Source organism: Labeo rohita, chromosome 6, assembly GCF_022985175.1.
Source record: "Labeo rohita strain BAU-BD-2019 chromosome 6, IGBB_LRoh.1.0, whole genome shotgun sequence".
NCBI classification, from domain to species: domain Eukaryota; kingdom Metazoa; phylum Chordata; class Actinopteri; order Cypriniformes; family Cyprinidae; genus Labeo; species Labeo rohita.
The window spans coordinates 10,457,853-10,477,920 of NC_066874.1; the positions used below are offsets into that span (position 1 = coordinate 10,457,853).

Here is a 20,068-nt window from a genome sequence, read left to right on the forward strand (position 1 = left end):
CTGACCTGTTCTGGCATGGACTCCACTAGACCCCTGAAGGTGTGCTGTGGTATCTGGCACCAATATGTTAGCAGCAGATCCTTTAAGTCCTGTAGGTTGTGAGGTGGGGCCTCCATGGATCGGACTTGTTTGTTCAGCACATCCCACAGATTCTCAGCTGGACTGAGATCTGTGGAATTTTGAGGCAAAGTCAACACCTCAAACTCGTTGTGCTCCTCAAACCATTTCTGAACCATTTTTGCTTTGTGGTGCATTATCCTGCTGAAAAAGGCCACAGCCACCAGGAAAATACCGTTTCCATGAAAGGGTGTAGGGGTGTAACGGTACGAATTAAATAAAATATGATGGTTCGGTACGTACCTTTGTTATAACGTGACGGTTCGGTGTAATTTTTGTAAGTCCCGTGATACGGGACGGGGAGGGGGGCTAGCGATATTTTATTAAGAGAACTTGAAAGTATCTCAGTTAACTCTGTCTGCATTTTCTTCTTTTGAATCAATTGCCTTAAAAATCAACGGGGCAATTCCTACTATCCTCACAACTATTTACCGCCCTCCTAAGACCAATACTGCTTTTTTAACAGAACTTTCTGAACTCTTGACTTATCTATGTTCTATGTCTCCAAATGTTATTATGTTGGGTGATTTTAACATTCATATAGATAATGTCAGTAATGCATTTACAAGTGAATTTTTATCATGCTTGGATTGCTTTGGTATCCAGCAATTTAATACATTACCCACCCATTCTAAGGGGCATATTCTAGATCTTGTCTGCTGTTCTGGTATAGCACCTTACAATTGTACTGTTTCTGATCTGTCTATATCAGACCATTTGTTGGTGTCTTTTTGTGCTGAGTTGGCAGTTTTTAAGGTAAACCCGTGTCGTTCAATCACATTTCGGAATATTAAGAATATTGATGTGCCTACTCTTGCTGATGAACTTGCTATTTTTTCTAGTAAATCTGATTTCTTTACTGTTGATGAACTGGTTTCATATTACAATGATGGACTGAATAAGATTTTGGATGATTTTGCACCTGCGAGAACTCAAACTGAGCATTCAGCTCCTTGGTTCACATCTGAACTGCGTGAACTTAAAACTAAAGGCCGTAGGTTAGAGCGCTTGTATGTTAGGTCTGGCCGTACAGTTCATAAAGAAATGTATGCTGAACATGTTTTAAATTACAAAAATGCACTGTCTAAAGCTAAATCTGTTTATTATTCCAACATAATTGGAGTCAGCAATGGGAACTCCAGGCTTATTTTTTCGGTGGTAAACAGCATTCTGCGACCTCATGATTTTTTGCCATCTGATATGTATTCCAATGACCTATGTGATCGTCTTATGAATTTCTTTGAGTCTAAGGTTAATAATGTACATCAGCAATTACTTAGTGGTAATTTCTATCATAACTCTTGTCAGTCTATCTTTTAGGCACCTTCACACTCTGTTTTCTCTACCTTTACACTACCAACCACTTTAGGGATAATGGGTATGATAAATAAATCTAAATCTTCGACTTGCCAGTTAGACCCTTTACCAACTACTTTAGTGAAAGCTTGTCTACCATCCCTGTTAACACTGATTTCTAAAATTGTTCACGCTTCACTTGCTACTGGTTCTGTGCCTCCTTCTCTTAAATCTGCTATACTTACTCCCATACTTAAGAAACCAGGGGCTGATCCATCTAACTTTGAAAATTTTCGACCTATTTCAAATTTACCATTTATCTCTAAGATAGTGGAAAAGTGTGTTGCAATTCAAATCCATGAGTATCTCGCTAATAATAATTTGTTTGAACAATTTCAATCTGGTTTCCGGCCCCACCATAGCACTGAGACTGCTCTTGTCAGAATAACTAACGATCTGTTGCTGGCAGCTGACTCTGGGCTTTTAACCATACTTGTCCTTCTTGATTTGAGCGCTGCCTTTGACACTGTCTCTCATGAGATACTTCTTAACAGGTTAGCTTCTGTTGGGATTACTGGCATTCCACTGTCATGGTTTAGGTCTTATCTTTCTGGCCGCAGCCAGTGTATTTGTTTAAAAAGTTTCAGATCAAGAACATCTACAGTCACTACTGGTGTTCCACAGGGTTCTGTCTTGGGACCGCTTCTTTTCATTATTTATATACTCCCTCTTGGTTTAATTTTGAGGAAACATGATATTAATTTTCATTGTTATGCAGATGACACCCAACTTTACCTCTACCTTTTTCTGCTAAACCTACTGGTTCTTTTCCTCCACCATCTTTGTTCAGCTGTTTAGCTGAAATTAAAGATTGGCTTTCAGGTAATTTCCTGATGCTAAACGGCAACAAAACTGAGGCTCTGCTTGTTGGTACAAGATCTGTTTTGTCGAAATCTAACAGTTTTTCTTTATACATTGATAATAATGCAATTTGTCCTTCCTCGCAGGTTAAAAGTTTGGGTGTTGTCATGGATAGCACACTATCCTTTGAAACTCAAATTAATAATATCACGCGGACTGCATATTTTCATTTGCGTAACATTACTCGTCTCCGTTCTTTTCTCTCAATTAATAACACAGCAGATCTTATTCATGCTCTAGTTACTTCTCGTATTGATTATTGTAATGCCCTTTTAACTGGTGTTCCCTCTAAATTGCTAAATAAGCTCCAGTTGGTTCAGAATTCTGCAGCTCGTATCCTTTCTAGAACACCTTCTACTGAGCACATTTTTCCAGTTCTTCAGAAATTGCACTGGCTTCCAGTAAAGTATCGAGTTGAATTCAAGATTTTGCTACTCACATATAAGGCACTTCATAACCTTGCACCTCAATATCTCACTCAACTTCTTCAGGTTTACACCCCTTCACGTGCTCTCAGATCCTCATCTTCAATTTCTCTTGTGGTACCTCGGATTCGACTAACTACTATGGGTGCCAGATCCTTCAGCTATGCTGCCCCCCGCTTATGGAACTCTCTTCCCCTTGATATCCGCAACAGCGACTGTTTGGTGACTTTTAAAAAACGTCTTAAAACGTATCTTTTTAGACAGGCTTTTTTATAATATGTTTTCAGTATTTATTGTATTTTATTTTTACATATGGAGTGTTTGTTGTTTGTTTTGTTTTGTGTAGTGATTTTGTATTTTTTGTATTAACTATTCTTCTTTTTCTTGTGAGGTGACCTTGGGTGTTTTGAAAGGCGCCTTTAGATAAAATGCATTATTATTATTATTATAATTTCGGTTCAGCAGGGGGAAAAACTAAACTTTATTTTTATTATTATTATAGTGGTTTACTGAACAAGTTGCTCTTTCTTTTAATACATTCAGTTATAATCATAATTTTCTTAGATAAAAATCTACCTCAGTTTATGCTTTAAACTATCGGAAGCGCTTTTACATACACACGATTAGCCTAACAATTTATCCCAAATTTAAGTTTAATTAGTATTTATTTTTAAATATAATAATCACCACTCAAATAAAAAAAGGTATGCAAACATGTAAATTGCACATAATGCAGTTTTAAATTAACAAATTATAAATTATAAAATTTCTATTTGTTAAAATATATTCTATTTGTTAAAATATATTGAATTTTACAGTGGCTGTCATAATAACATGTTTCGTAACAGATTAATTTAAATATACATTAAATAATTTAAGACTAACAGGTAAAGTAAATCATGAGTAGTCTGTATAGTGTAATATTTCGCGAAATGCGATCCGGGGGTTTTGTCCCAGACTGTGGAAATCTGTCCGCGACAGCAAAATCCAGCCGAGCCTAGCTTAACACTTAAACTCTTTTTGAGGACAAAATGTTCACTTGCTGCCTAATATATCCCACACATTAACAAATGCCGTAATGAAGAGATAATCAGTATTATCCACTTCATCTGTCTCAGTGGTCATAATGTTGTGCCTGATCGGTTTGAATGTAAGTCTGTTATATTCCTCTTTCAGTGGACAACTGTTTGGCTCTCAGAAAATAATAAGAAGGAGAAAATTATAAACCACACAGACAGCTACAGTACAGTAAACATTTCTTGATCAAAATATCAGCCCTGTTTTTTTTTCCGTAAGTGCTTTGGTGATCTAAAAGCACAAATTATTTTAAGAGAATTACTTTTTCATGCATTATAAACTACTTTTCAGTAGACTTTTTATGTGCAACTGAAAATGTAATTTACAACAGATATTTCAAAGTGAAAAGTTTCTTTGAAACTGACACATACTGACAACATTATATTCTAAAAAGAGAAAGAGAGAGAGAGAGGTGGAAACACAGAGAAAGGCTTCTCTGAGATCTCTTCAGTCTGTGAAATTTTGGACAGCAAGGCCTCTACTTTAACAAGGGATTCTTTCAGCTCTGGATAGAAGTGCCAGAATCCCATGCAAACAAAGAGGTATAGAGTAAACAAGCAAAGAAATGAAGGGTATGACATATGAAAGGTCCATGTGAAAGGTAAACAAGACCATTTCGGCACTGACTTGGCGTTCTACTTAAAGGTCTGGACACCAAGACACACCACAGTCTCCAGGAATAGCTGCTGCAGGTAATTTTAAGCAGACAAATGATGCAAGATTCATTTCTGTGGTTCTTTTAATACAATTTTGAATCTCTTTGAAGTTTAAAAATGGGTAGAAAATGACCATAGAGCCTAATGTTGAGTCTGTTGCTGTACTTTCAGTGGATGACCATGTCTCGTCTGTGTTTCTCACTCTTCTTGTGTTTGGTTTGGCTTGGACTGCTCTGTCTCACAGGTAAGAAAAGCTGACAATTTGACAATTTAAACACAGTAACACAGTAAACAAAAACACAGTTAAAACAGTAATACTTTGACATATTACAGTTTAAAATAGCTGAATTTTCAGCAGCCATTACTGCAGTCTCCAGTGTCACATGATCCTTCAGAAATCATTTTAATGTGCTGATTTGATGTCCAATAAATATTTCTTACTGTCATTAATGTTCAAAATAGTTGTGCTGCTTAATACTTTTGTGTAAAATGTGATACAACTTTTTCAGAATTCTTTGATAAATAAAAAGTTAAAAGTAACATTTATTTCAAAAATGTTCTAACAATGTAAAAGTCTTTACTGTCACTTTGATCAATTTAATGCATCCTTGCTGAATAAGTTTATATTTATTTTCTTAAAAAATATTATTGATCACAAACTTCTGAATAATAGTGTATGTAAATTATATTTATAATATAATTCTCATATCTTGATGTTTAAGATCTGCACAAGCTATAATTGTCTTTATAAGTGTTGCTGTAATTTATGATTAATGATACAAAAGTGTTTGTAAGGCAATACGCATACATTATAATGTATTAAAATACTCTTATAATGCATTATAAACAGGTTTCATAGAAAGTCCAGTTGGAGCATTCAGTTCAAATTCTTCTCAGTGATAGCTCTTGTGAACTACATAAGATTGGCAAAGATGCCAGAAATAATGTAAAACAGCTAAAGGCTACCAGATTTTACATACTTTTTAGCTAAAATATTCTGGATTTGTCAAACTTGAAAAGGAACACTGGCAGAACATTGAAAACAGACTAAAGCTTATGTTTCTCTCAAACACGGGACTGCTTACAAAATCAGTCAGCTCTGCTTTTTTTCTTTTTTAACCTGTATGTGTGTGCGCATCTGTGTGTGCATGTATGCAAGTCAGCCGCTGTGAATACAGAATCTGTACAAAGATAGCAGGGATAACAGATGAATGGAAGGTTATGAATAGTGTGATATCCTTGGGATTAAATCCAAGATCTTCAGAAGCACTCTGAACACTGTATATACATGAACTATTACTCTCTATGTCATTTAGTTGAAATATTCGGTTTTCTGAATGAAATTACTTACACGCTTTTTTCTTCAGAAAGGAAAGGATTGATTAAGATTAAATTAAGGTCAGCATAGTAATTTAAAAAGTCACGCTACTACTGTCCGCTTTCCTACAGGATGTGCCACATTTTATACAAGCTTTACGCATGACTTAGTGAATAATTCTTACTTTCATTTATTGTTTTTTTGCCTTGAAAGAGTTACATCTCTGCTCTCTTTACATCTATATATTTTTATATCAATTTAATTAATTATATATTCAAAGCCCTCTATTTGTTTCCCTTACAGAGGCAGTGGAAAACCAAGGTGAGTTATAAATCCTCTTTAGAAATGATTTCACTTGTATCCTGCATAGTGCAACAGGGTCCTACAATGTCCTAAAATATGAGCATTGGAAAAATGAAAAATTGACACATAAATTAAAAAATTAGGGCGGTCACAGATGTCACGTTCAATACGATTTTGGTACAACAGGAAAAAAAAAACAAAAAAAAAACAAAAAAAAACAAATCTACTATACCAGGTTTCTTTTCATTTATGTTAAACAGACAGTAGTACAAATAAAAAAAAAAAAAACGTAACGTAGCCTATATTTGCTGAGATTCAGTTCAGTTTTGTGACAGAAAGGAAACTCAAATATAAGAAAGTGACATTCTATTTCTAAATTGATTTTGCTGGTGTGAGGAAAGTTGAAGTAATCACGTCGTCACACACAAACACAAAACGTATCAATTCCAGGCTTTTAGCATTGCTAACTTGACAGCTCAGTTGGCACTTTATCAAAATAAAACACGGTGAACCAAACATAAGCACGCCCACCTCACTATGTCACTGTTAGAACGCGAAGTACAAAGTCTACAATTTACGTAATAAATAATAGTTCAGCATTTGAATGCATTGCAAAAATGGAAATATGGAATATTTGGATTTGTGCCGGTTGAGAGAGGTAGGGTACAACAGCACAAAGCTCCATTTTGCAGACTGCTGAGTGTGCAAGCCTTTAAAGCAGGGGTCACCAAACTTGTTCCTGGAGGGCCGGTGTCCTGCAGAGTTTACCTCCAACTTTCCTCAACACACCTGCCTGGAAGTTTCAAGTATACCTAGTATGACCTTGATTAGCTGGTTCAGGTGTGTTTGATTAGCATTGGAGCTAAACTCCAGAGGGACACTGGCCCTCCAGGACCAGATCTGGTGACCCCTGCTTTAAAGTATACTCCTTTGTCAGTGAGAGACGCATTCAGAATCAGCACATGGTCACTGTCTAGTGGGCTTTGTTTTCAAGTGCGCAACTCCTGGCATTCGCTGTTCTTCTGCCGGCGGTTATCAAACAGCGTTGCATTACTGCGGGTGCCCCCTTCTGGATTGAGGGTGAATTGCCTGTATTTGTTGTAAGGCATCATGCACCAAACCGAGATGCCCGTACCGTGACGGTTCGGTATGAATACATCGTTACACCCGTCCTGAAAAAAAATTGTTTTGTATGTGTGGTCATTCTAAGAATTCAATGTTACATAAATCTACAGCAGTTTAAATATTAGTACATATGTTAGGTTCAATTACTCCAAAATTAGTATTTTGTCAATGCACATTAGCCTCAGGACACAGTGACTAAAAACAAACAGATTACGTAATTGTAACTGATACTACACTGCATGATTTAGCACTGAATATTGATGTTGTGTATGAAGATCTGTTCTTGGATCTCTCCTGTTGACCTTTTTTTGCTTTTCTGCTTGGCTTATAGCTGAATCAAGGGACAAAAGGAGTGTGCCTAACTGGGCGCTGACATCTTCAGATTTTTTCGGCTGGATTGAAGAGCTGCGTTCTCACGCCGGCTATGACAAGATTGAGGAATTAGCCAGAACCTTCTGGGCTCATTTTCCTTCTGCCAGCCGCCTGGGTTACGACCCTCCCGCTCCAGAAGAATAATGCCATCTGAGTTGGAGTCTGTGTTGTGCAGACCATTTGCATCTTTCATTATGGCACAGCTTTTGGAAAAAGAGACAAACAGTCTTTATTATTTAGCTTAACTTGATCTGAGCCAGGCAGGATACCCTGAGAAAGGTCAATTTTTTTTTTTTTGTTTAAAAGTTACGTAAAACCCCTTATGTAACAGCATCCAAAATCTGGTAAAAGTGTCTTCCTTATGAACTGTCTTTTATTGCTTGGACAAAAAAGTCACTGCAGGTTCTTCTTTCACATAAATGTGCACTCTGGATTTGTACTTGCTACAAAATAAAAAATATATACTGTGTAACAATATAAACGTATATGCTACACAGGGCAAATAGCTATTGTTGAGTAGCACAACAGGGCACGCAGGTGTGCTGTTATCAGGTGGGAATGCAGTCCAGGTGCACAGAGATGACCTCTGAGTGAGGGTCATCCCCCTCAGGACAAGTACAGTGCATGCAGGAACACAGTCCTTATGTGTTCGACTGTAGCAAAATCACTCCAGTATGCAGTGATGTGTACTGTCAGTATGCCGTCATAAGTGCTTTTAGAAAATACAAAGAAATATAAACACAACATGATTAAAAAAAAAGTAAAATAAAAAGTTCTTAATAAACAAAATCATCTATATGTCTGTGGATTTTGATGTGAGAGGACAACAGGTGGTGGAGCTTTTTTTACTGGGCGAAACATTATAATGGATTATAGACTTAGACTTAGTTAAAATGGCTTAGTTATGGATTTGGTTCTTATAAACGTGCAACTTTTCACTTCACAAGATGTTAATTGATGGTCTGCAGTCGTGTGGATGACTAAGACTTGTGGCTAAATATAATGAAGCCTGCATTTATTTGATCCAAAATCTGCAAAAAAAAGTAATATGTGAAATATTTTTGCTATTTAAAATAACTGCTTTCTATTTTAATATAGTCTTTAGTGTCACATGATCCTTCAGAAATCAGTTTAATATGCTGATTTGCTGCTCAAGAATAATTTTATTATTATTATTATTATTATTAAAGTTTTGTACATTTTTCTTCAGGACATTTATAATGTGACACAAGATTTCTATTTCAGATAAATGCTGTTCTTCTGAACTTTCTATTCATCAAAGAAACCTAAAAAAAATTTACTGTATAGCTGTTTTCAACATAATTATATATATATTTTTGGAGCAGCAAATCAGAATATTACAATGGCTTTTTCAATGATCATGTGTCGAGTAATGATGCTAAAAATTCAACAATCACAGGAATAAATTACATTTTAAAATATATTCACATAGAAAACTTTATTTACATTACTAATAGTAAAAATATTTCATTACTGAAAATACTCTTTTTTCAACATACTGTTGAAACATACTGCTTTTGCTGTATTTTGGATTAAACAAATGCAGGTTTGGTGAGCAAAAGAGACATAAAAAGACATTTAAAAAACATTAGAAATCTTACTATTAAAAACATATTAAAATAACTGTTTTCAATGTGAATATATTTTAAAATGTAATTTATTCCTGTGATTTCGATGTTGAATTTTTAGAATCATTACTCTTCACATGATCCTTTAGAAACCATTCTAATATTCTTATTTGCTGCTCCAAAAATATATATATAATTATGTTGAAAACAGCTGAGTAGTTTTTTTTAGGTTTCTTTGATGAATAGAAAGTTCAGAAGAACAGCATTTATCTGAAATAGAAATCTTTTGTAACATTATAAATGTCCTGAAAAAAATGTACAAAACTTTAAAAAATATTGATAATAATAAATTATTCTTGAGCAGCAAATCAGCATATTAAAATGACTTCTGAAAGACATCATAACATTTTTACAGAATTTTAGTAATAAGCACATATTAAAGGTAATGTTTATTCATTTAGAATTTACAAATTTACCATCGTTCAAGTCATGTCAATTCATACAAGTTGAAATGTTAAAAATGCATGTAGTAGTATATATAGTTATATACACATCCATATGTATAGACCATTTGGATGTTTGCAAACAGCGATAACGTTTCTTGTGGGGGGAGCCAACCCGGTGACAGAAAATGACAGTTCTGCATTAGCAGTCTATGGAAACCACTGAATTAAAGAGTAAAAATTTAATCTTCAGTTTATATCTCACAATTCAGACTTTTTTTTCTTGCAAATGTTGAGTTTATATCTCAGAATTCTGAGAAGAAAAATCTGAATTGTGGGAAATAATCTCGGAACTGCAAGTTCTAATAGTTATATTCGGTGATGTGTGAGAAAAAGAATTGGGACATTGAAATGATACATATTTAAATTATCTGTGTAAAATATTATAAGTTTAAATATGATTTCATGCAGTAATGGTCTAATACATTACTTCCCGTATGAACTACAGTCAGGTCCATATATGTTTATTAAAATGTATAAAACATATTCAGGTTACAGTTATAAAATGAATTTGGACAGTTGACTCAAAAGCTGTTTCATCGACAGTTGTGGCCTGTTTCTTCAGTTTTTCTACATCAGTTAAGTAGGTAAAAGGTCTGGAGTTGAGTCTGAGTGTGCCATTTGCATTTGGCAGCTGTTGCTCTGAACCCACATCATGTGGTCAAAGTAGTAATTTCAGCATGCAAGTAAAACAGACAATTGTTGGGCTTCAAAAACAAAAGAAATCCATCAGAGAGATAGCAGGAACATTAAGAGTGGCCAAATCAATTGTTTGGTACATTATGAAAAGAAAAAAAAAAAAAAAAGTACACACTGGTGAGCTCAGCAACAAAAAAAGGCCTACATGTTTACAGAGGACAACAGTGGTGGATGATTGCATGACCCTCTCCATGGTAAAGAAAAACGTTTCACAACATCCAGCCAAGTGAAGAACACTCAAAGTCACTGTCAAAGTCTACAATCAAGAGAGACCTTCATAAGAGCAAATACAGAGGTTCACCATAAGGTGCAAACAAGGCCAGATAAGACTTCTAAAAAGCCAGACCACTTCTGGAAAAGCATTCTTTGGACAGCTGAAATTAAGTTCAACCTGTACCAGAATGATGGGAGGAAAAAAGTATGAAGAAGGCTTGGAACAGCTCATGATACAAAGCATACAACATCATCTGTGAAACACGGTGGAGCAGTGTGATGGAATGAGCATGCATGGGTTCCAGTGGCACTAGCTTACTGGTGTTTAGTGATGATATGACAAAGGACAGAAGCAGCCGGAAGCATTCTGAAGTGTATAGGGATATACTCTCTGCCCAGATTCAGTCAAATGGAGCTAAGCTGATTGGGTGGTGCTTCATAGTACAAATAGACGATGACCCAGAACATACAGCAAAAGCAACCCAGGAGTTCTTGAAGGTAAAAAGATGGAATATTCTGCAATGGCCAAGTAAGTTTCCTGATTTCAACCCAGTTGAGCATGCATTTCACTTACTAAAGACAAAACTAAAAGCAGAAAGACCCACAAACAAACAACAACAGCTGAAGTCAGCTGCAATAAAGGCCTGGCATAGCACCAGAAAGAAAGAAGAAATGGTTTACATCAAATTCAGGTTTCTTTCTTTCTTTCTTGGGTTTAAATTTAAGGTACCTTGCTTTGTGGATATGATATTTACCCATCATACCAATAAAGCTTAAGACATCTAACTTCTTATTGTCAGAAACATCACAATGGAAAGAACTTTACTTATGGAAATATTACACAGCTAGTTGAACACAGGAAGTGGGGAAGCTGATATTTTAAGACAGAATCATTTAGAATAAGAATGAAAATAGAATAAATGTTAAATAGTTTCCTCTTCCTCTTTCCAGAGTGGTGAAATTTTATGGTTAAACTGACTTCATTCAGGTTTCATCAGACTGATCATAAACATCTGTGTTAAGCTTTATAGGGCATCTTTGACGATGGTATTCTAAAGAACTCTCTTTTGATTTCTGATTTTTTTTTTTTTTTGTAACTAATTAATTATGTTAATGCATTAAACTGACAGCCCTAATTTATTTATTTATTTATTGTGATCAAATTTTGTATTGTTTCAGAACTCAAGCCAACTCAAGATGCCAGATGCCATGAAAACTGTCAGTCCTGCATTGTAGGTTTACACTCATAAACATACAAACACAAAGCTACCACTGTACAGTTACAGTATGTTTGGGTCCCTGTAAAATAGTCATAAGCCTTAGCTGATGTCCTACAGCGTGCAAGGCACCTCAAAGCTGTGGCAGGATATTAGAAGTTAGAAAGACAAAGAAAGATGCTTATTACATCTGGAAAAACATCTGTCTCCCTCCCAAGTTGTTTTGCTGCTTTTGCCTTGAAATATACCCTCTAGAAAAACAGGAAAGAAAAATGAGCATAAAATAGGATTACTAGTCTCACAGCATAAATTAAATATTCCACAGTCTGTTTCCTCTGACTGGGCAATGTCAACTTAGAAATCAGTCAGTGACTGCTGAATATTCCTGATATTAATAAATAATTCTGTGATAATCATTCTTACAGCAAGAATGTGTTAATAGACTATCTTTATGATAAGAACCTGTTTTGATCACAAAATTAACCAAAATTTGGTTTAAATAAAACCCTGAGACCATTAAACCACATAAAACCCAGCACACTTCAAAGATCACGCACACTGTGGTATTTGTTGGGGTCAGGGGTTTCTGTTGGCCTCCTTGTACACATTCTTCCACAAGCGCTAACAGGTCGCCTGTAGGAATGTTTGCTGTTCGTCCAGGATGGCGCCTCGTCGTTCATCTCACCCCGACCACATCCTTTCCCAGCACACAGTGCAGCCACAGCTGATAGAACAACAGCATGTCACTCCACAACCTCTGTGTTCAAGCCGTCCTTCTCATAAGCATCCTGTCTCTCTGCTCACCCTCAGGTATGTCATTTAAAGATTTCCAAGCCATTTTGAGGCTTTCAGACATCACATTTCAAAGTGGATTCATTAGTTAATGAGCGTGTAGTGAACTTACAAGCCTTGTAAACAGGTTTTATGAAGTGTGACCTAAAATGTAAAGGCCTAAAACTCTGTAAAGTGTTTGACTTTTAACTCAACTTCAAAGTGTTTCAATGCATTTGTAACAGTGACTCATGGTTTCAGTGTGATTAAAAGAAAGAAAAAGAAAAAAAGAAAGAAAGAATAAAACAATACAATAATACAATTTATACAGTAAAAATATGGATGAATTGCATTTCATTTTAGTACTGAACATATTTTATTTTTTAAAACGAATTTACAACCACGTTTCCAACGTTATGCTGTGCATAAAATAACCTGTTTTAAAATGGAAAATTTTCAAATGTAAAAATTTTGTTTTTGAAATATTTTATTGTATGCTTTTATTAGGACTAAAGCGTGTGTGGAAAATCACAACAGCAAAAATAAGTCTTAGGCATAAGTCAGTTAAAGTCGGTCTAAAGTTTGCTGTAGTGTATCAGTAGGAAATATCAGTTTACATTTCTAAACATTCATTTTGCCATTAATTATAATAATCCAGTGAGAGTTTTGTATGGAGCACAGGCTGTTGTCAGACTTCTTGTGCAAACAGAGATCTGATCTCTCCATCATTCAATCCAGTCTGTCTTAAGAAACAGAAAAAACAGAGACAGACTAAATCCAGAAGAAGTGTGGCAACATCTCCAAGATGCTTTAAGAGACCTATACCTACAAAGCCACAGTACTGTTAAAATTTTTAGCCAGTTAGGCACATTAAATGCGCTGTCAAAAACAATGTCATAAATAGATTTTCTTTATCAATGAACATCTATTAACTAAAATAAATAAGCATTTGATGTGACCATCCTTTGCGTTTAAAGCAGCTTTTGCCTTATGTGCACTTGTGCATAGTTTTTCAGGTAGCTTTGCAGGTAGGTTACTTGAAACATCTTGGAGATGTTGCCACAGTTCTTCTGGATTTAGTCTGTCTCAGTTTTTCTGTTTCTTCATGTCATTCCAGAGACAGACTGGATGATGGTGAAATCAGATCTCTGTGTGGAGCACTGGCCGTTGTCAAACTCCTTGTGCAAACAAAAATCTCACTAGATTATTACAATTAATAGCAAACAGAATGTTTGGAAATGTAAACCAATATTTTTTACTGACACACTACAGCAAAAGATAGAAATAACTTACTTTAAACCATTTTTTAGCTGGTGAAAATACTAGTGGCCGACTTTTGCACAGTACTGATATATATATATATATATATATATATATATATAGACACAGCATCATATAGACACCCTATGTATATGAATTGATTTTTGTGGCCAGTTTTTGTACCCCAGTGTTTTTTTTTTTTTGCACCCTCTATAGGCAAAATTTGACATAATTTGTCCTACACCTTTAGAATCTCCTGTTGACCATACAGGATGTGTAGGCAAGTGTCCTGAAGTTTGGGCTTCAGAAGATATAGGTTAATTAATCATTGTGTGTCACATATGAGTTTTGGGCCACAAGTTTTAATCTACAATAATTTTCATATAGGTGTTTGTTCACAACTGGTATGGAAATTACAGATAACTTTATCTGTTTGCTTGTTTTAGGTGGTTCATCTGGAAGCAGACTTCACAGGATCCTCATAAAACGAGATGGTGAGATGATGTCAGCCTTAATATATATATTAAGTTTTGTAGATATATATTATGTTTTAAAGATTTTAGCGATCTACAGTGCTGGGAATAACGGCGTTATAAATAAATGGCGTAGCTAGTTTTTTCAGTAATGAGTAATCAAACGATTTACTGTTTCCCTGTTGCAACGCCGTTTCCGTTACTGACAGTAAAATGTGGCGTTACTTATGTCTCACACACACACAATATACCACACAGAATTGACACGCTACATGTAAACGATATTCTTTGCTGTATTTTCCTGTCAGAATAATGGAGTTCCTTTGGAATTCTTCAGCTTTTAAGAAACTTTTTAGGAACTAATGTGCAAACGGCAATCTCATTGGCTGGCGTTCACCTATTATGGATATACGATATTATTTTAGCAAATCATTTCGAACGAACGCAGACAACGTGATCAATATTCATAAACCCAGCAGCTCATTAATCCTAAGTGCGTTTTATTTTGTTATTAGTAGTAGAATTTGTAGTTTTATCTTTTCAGTATTATTTTTAGTTTTTATATAAACACTATATTACAAACAATATCTTAAGCACCTCCACAAGTCCTAAGTTCAGTCAGTATGACAAATATGCATTCATACATGGTTATTCTAAAGTTTTAATTACTAAAGTTTAATGCTAGATTGTCATAATGTCATATTATAATCCTGGTGATTGATGCTAAGTGTACATTCAGATATTTAAAAAACAGTGCCATTAGTAACTAGTAACTAGTAACTACAACTAATTACTTTTTAAAGTAACATGCCCAACACTTCTGATCTATGAGGTATTAACTTTCTTTCTGCCAGTCCATATTCCACCTCATCATGCATCCTGCCCATCATGCCAATAACTCAGTCATTTGCTATAAATCTTTTTAATTGTATCCTGATGCCCTCCGACCCCCAAAGCTGACAGAGATTGATAGCTGATATGTTCCAAAGGAAGATAACATGGATGATTATAAACAAAAGACATCAGTGATATTTATAACATGGAGGTGTGGAAGCTCTGGGCTGTAGATCAGGTCAGAGTCTCTGTGCGTCACCATCAGAGCCAGATAATTGGGCAGCGGCTCTGTCCCTTTAGGCTGTTATCATCTGTGTGCTATAACACACGTTTCTCTTTTACTCTACTCTGGGGCCTGCTCTTTTAAACTCATCTGGTCTGAAGCATATCTAATCTCTGACTCTGGCCTTGAATTTTTCCTTTTCTCTTTTCACAGCAAAGGAGCTGGAAGCCAGGCCTAAAGCACAGATCTCAGTGTCGCAGTCCAAGGCTAAAGAGTTTCTCTCAGTTTTTCACAGGTCTAAGAGAAATGTATGGGATCGGAGCCGTCCTGATGTCCAACAGTGGATCCAGCAGTTCATGTACATGGGCTACGATGAGGCGGTGAGTAAAACAGTAGTTACACAAATTGTGTTATTGTGTTATCAGCAAAGTCACTGAAGATAGCCTATATATAATTATAATGAGGACAGGTTGATGTCTTGGCTGTGAGTGATTTGAACAATTTGCTATGTGAACAGTGTAGTGCAGATGACTATTGATGCATACTATAACACTGGCTCAACTGACACCTGTGTCCTGCTGGACACAGCTGTTCTTGTGTGTATGCACGAATGACTTTCTTCTGTGAAAAGGTCTGTTCACACCAAAACGAATGTTCGTGTGAAATTTTGGTGCTGCGATAAACATTTTAATTTGAATGAATGAGTCAATGCGTTTATTTAGACCAAGGGTGTCCAAACTCAGTCCTACGTTCTGCAGAGTTTAGCTCAGTCCCAATTAGATACACCTGAACCAGCTAATCAAGCTCTTACTAGACACACTAGAAACTTCCCAGCAGGTGTGTTGAGGCAAGTTAGAGCTAAACTCTATGACACTGGCCCCAGAACCGAGTTTTGGCATTCCTGATTTAGACCAGCAGATTTGTTTTGCAAAGAGCTGTTCTAATCTCTCTTCTATCGCACTGCAAATGAAGATGACCAATCAATAAGATTTGTATTTTTGGTCACATGCCCAGTGGCACTGCTGTTCCATAAAACTAAGCGATGACACTCTTATTTTGCTATGTGACAGTGAATAGAAGAGGGAGATTTTAGAACCAGCGTTGTGAGAAAATGGATTCTCCCTTGAAATCAGGTCTCCATCAACTATCAGTTAATAATTATTCTAAAAGCACAAAAGAGGCTATATGCAAGAATTTTCATGTACTAATTGCTTTTTTTTTGCTAATGTCGCTTCCAGTGTGAACAAAACAAACATTATAGAGCTCAGTAGTGCTAATGCCACCCTATTTTGAATAAATATAAGACAAATAGTACTTATTTCTAAATTGAAAGTAAACATTGTAAAAATTGTAAGATGGAATTGCTTGGTGTCCCAGTGGAAACTCGATTTCTCACAACACTGACTCTTGTCTCTGTAATCTTGTATTTGTTGTTGCTTGATAAACACCATAGCAATTATTACATCTGAATGGTTGTCTGAAAACATGTAATTACTGTTTTACTCCTTTCCTTTTTTGTAACAAACAAGGGCCGATCTACCTATTGTCAGAACTTGAGTTCTGGATTTTAATTCAGCCTGTCTGCCGTTTTTACACATTGATCTGAACAGAGAAATCTATATGAAAAACGACTTTATGCACTGAACTTTCCTCTTGGTGGCCAAAACACAATGTACTATTTATTTTATTTTATTTTATTTTATTTATATAGTACTATTATTATATATAGTACAATTACAATTGTTCCTAACAAACAGCTGTTCTAGCAATTCTTAAAGGGGTCATCGGATGCTAAGTTCACTTTTTCATGTTGTTTGAACATTAATGTGTGTTGGCAGTGTATGTACACATCTACCCTATAATGATAAAAATCCATGCAGTGGTTTTTAATTAAGCTGTAAAAATAATATCCTCAAATCTCAATCTCTTCAAATCGAGCTGTTCTCAGATGCCTGTCGGTGTGCCGTCACACCCAGAAAGGCCGCTCCCACGATAGTTGATTGATGAGCTCTTACCTCAGACCAGCTGTCACAGTCCAGTAACTTTCCTTGTTTCGATGCCGAAGCAGGGATGTAAGTTAGACAAGAATATCTCCGATTGAGCGATTGAGGTGTTGTGTTGCTGGATGTAATAATGAACATAGCGGTCGTCATTTACTCCCGACATCTGAGCCGCTGAAGATGCAGTGGATTATGTTTGTTTGTGAAGGGAATGCACCTCCCGATCTACATATATCCGTCTATGTTTGCGCGAATTATTCATGATCCAGCTTCACTTACAGCATTAGTGTGTATAAGCGTTTTTTTATGAATATTTGTGATCGCCTTTCCTTATAACGTGGTAATTAGGAAGTTTAGCGGCTAAATGCGGCTAAAGTAAACAAGATTGTCATTCCACAGAGAGAAGAGAGGGGCGGGGTGAGCAGAGCTAATTTGCATTTAAAGGAACAAACCCTTAGAATGAGATGATTTTTGCAGAGCTCATTTTGACAAGGTAAAAAGGGTGTTGTTTTACAAAACCATTGAGAATTTTTAATCCAAGTATATTAGAGACTTTACATTAAGACCCTAAAGAATCATATCAACTTGTGGGAAATGGGCATCCGATGACCCCTTTAAGACCTGAAATTAAGTCTTGTGGACTATTTTCATGTTACCTTTATGGTGTTTTTGTGTCTTATTTGAAGCTTCAGTCCATTTACTTTGCAAATTAATGGAAAAAAAAAATACTAGCAGCATTATCTACAGTTGGTGTCAAAAGTTTACCTTGCAAAATCTGCAAAATGTTAATTATTTTACCAAAATAAGACAGACCATACAAAATGCATGTTATTTTTTATTTAGTACTGACCTGAATATTTCACATAAAAGATGTTTACATATAGTCCACAAGAGAAAATAATGACCCTGTTCAAAAGCTTACATAAACTTGTTTCCTTATACTGTGTTGTGAATGATCCACAGCTGTTTTGTGGATTTTTTTTTTCTTTTTTGGTGATAGTTGTTCATGAGTCCCTTGTTTGTCCTGAACAGTTAAACTGCCCACTGTTCTTCAGAAAAATCTTTCAGGACCCACAAATTCTTCGGTTTTTCAGCAGTTTTGTGTATTTGAACGCTTTCTAACAGTGACTGTATGATTTTGAGATCCATCTTTTCACACCAAGGACAACTGAGGGACTCATATGCAACTATTACAGAAGGTTCAAACGCTCACTGATGCCAGGGGTGTAAATTTTTAACAGAATGAAAATGTGTAAAAAACTTTTTGAATTTGAAGATTAGGGTAACTTATTTTGTATTCTGGGAAACAATTAAAAAAATAAAAAATAAAATAAAATCTGATATTCAAGCAAAATAATAAAAATGTACACATCATTCTGTTCAAAAGTTTGCACCCGTGGCTGTTAATGCATCGTTTTTACTTCTGAAGCATCAGTGAGCGTTTGATTCTTCTATAATAGTTGCATATGAGTCCCTCAGTTGTCCTCAGTGTGAAAAGATGGATCACAAAATCATACAGTCATTGTTGGAAAGGGTTTAAATACACAATGCCAAATGCCCCCACCCCAAATACTGAATCTGAGCTCCTGACAGATTTGTTGTGACACTTGTGAAACAAGTTGGAGTCTGGTCTGCAATGTGCATTCCATTTCCTCTCTTTCTCCATTAATTTGCTGTCAATCTCAGTTGTGTTTGTGCATAATATATCCGCTCTTATTTCATCATTGTGTACTTCCAGAGACTTGAGACTGATCTTTCCTATTGGATGGACCAGGCCAGATCAAATGACCAGGGCCGCCAGCATCATCATGATGAGAATGCACCTATGAGTCAACAGGACCCCAGTTTCTACAGACACGGGGCCAATGTCAATTATGATTACTATTAAAACCCCTAGAACCTACATTCGCTGTGAGAGCTGGAGACTGCTGGTGGATTTGTAAATCATTTTTTTGCTACGGCAATGTGTTATCACAGAACCTATAGTATGTCCTATGATGTGTCGTGTTTTCCTGTGTAATATAGTGTAATGTTTTTTATTATGTGAGTGTGTTTATGCAATTGCTTTAGGGGAAGCAAATCAAAGTAGAGAGAGGAATGAATGCACAGTGAATAAAAACGAGAGTGCTTTTTCCTGTTTGTATTCTATGATTGTATTACATCCTGACTCTATTGTAAATATAATGGTAGTTTGAAGTGGCTACATCTTAAATAAAAATGACAGGGATTGTGAGTCTGACACTTGCACAGACATACGTAAGTATCTACAAAAAGGATTTGAAAATAGATAAACATGACTCATTTAAATGCAAAATTAATAGGTTCAGATTAGCAGACATAGTGATGTCATGACTCGATTCATACAAAGGCCACAACATCTGAGGCTGATGGCAATATAAACCTCATTTGTAAACTACTAATGACTAGACGACAAAAGACAAAATGCTATCCAGAATTCTATTAATCAAATTCTTATATAAATAGCATATTCTAAATATTAATAAATAGTTGAAGGCTGCAGTCCAAAGATCGAATGCAGTGGCGCAATGAAGGCTGTCCTATTTTAAAGGCTTCTTTAAGTGTGGCTGCAAAATGCCTCCCACATTTAGTTGGGAGGACTACCTCAAAATGTATTTATTTATTTATTTTTTGAGTGGAAATTCTGAATAAAAAAAA

The 20,068-nt window shown here is 35.7% G+C and overlaps 2 protein-coding genes across 2 annotated transcripts; both read left to right on the plus strand.

The window, feature by feature from the left end:
- Positions 1 to 4,371: 4,371 nt before the first annotated feature.
- otos2 (otospiralin 2) lies at positions 4,372 to 8,413 on the plus strand. The gene is made up of 4 exons (XM_051113100.1): positions 4,372 to 4,528; positions 4,664 to 4,736; positions 6,114 to 6,131; positions 7,570 to 8,413. The coding sequence occupies exons 2-4, from the start codon at positions 4,667 to 4,669 to the stop codon at positions 7,752 to 7,754; spliced, it is 273 nt and encodes a 90-aa protein (XP_050969057.1). The 5' UTR covers positions 4,372 to 4,528; positions 4,664 to 4,666; the 3' UTR covers positions 7,755 to 8,413.
- Positions 8,414 to 12,571: 4,158 nt separating this feature from the next.
- ecrg4b (ECRG4 augurin precursor b) lies at positions 12,572 to 19,407 on the plus strand. Its single transcript, XM_051113357.1, has 4 exons — positions 12,572 to 12,641; positions 14,309 to 14,356; positions 15,606 to 15,772; positions 19,131 to 19,407. The coding sequence occupies exons 1-4, from the start codon at positions 12,572 to 12,574 to the stop codon at positions 19,278 to 19,280; spliced, it is 435 nt and encodes a 144-aa protein (XP_050969314.1). The 3' UTR covers positions 19,281 to 19,407.
- The last annotated feature ends 661 nt before the right edge of the window (positions 19,408 to 20,068 follow it).

Bases quoted from the DNA above. Each gene is read 5' to 3' on its own strand.
- ecrg4b (XM_051113357.1), top strand. From the start codon at position 12,572: ATGTCACTCCACAACCTCTGTGTTCAAGCCGTCCTTCTCATAAGCATC. The intron at 12,642-14,308 runs GTATGTCATTTA...TGCTTGTTTTAG, and splicing joins GTCTCTCTGCTCACCCTCAG to GTGGTTCATCTGGAAGCAGA. The intron at 15,773-19,130 runs GTGAGTAAAACA...GTGTACTTCCAG, and splicing joins ACATGGGCTACGATGAGGCG to AGACTTGAGACTGATCTTTC.
- otos2 (XM_051113100.1), top strand. From the start codon at position 4,667: ATGACCATGTCTCGTCTGTGTTTCTCACTCTTCTTGTGTTTGGTTTGG.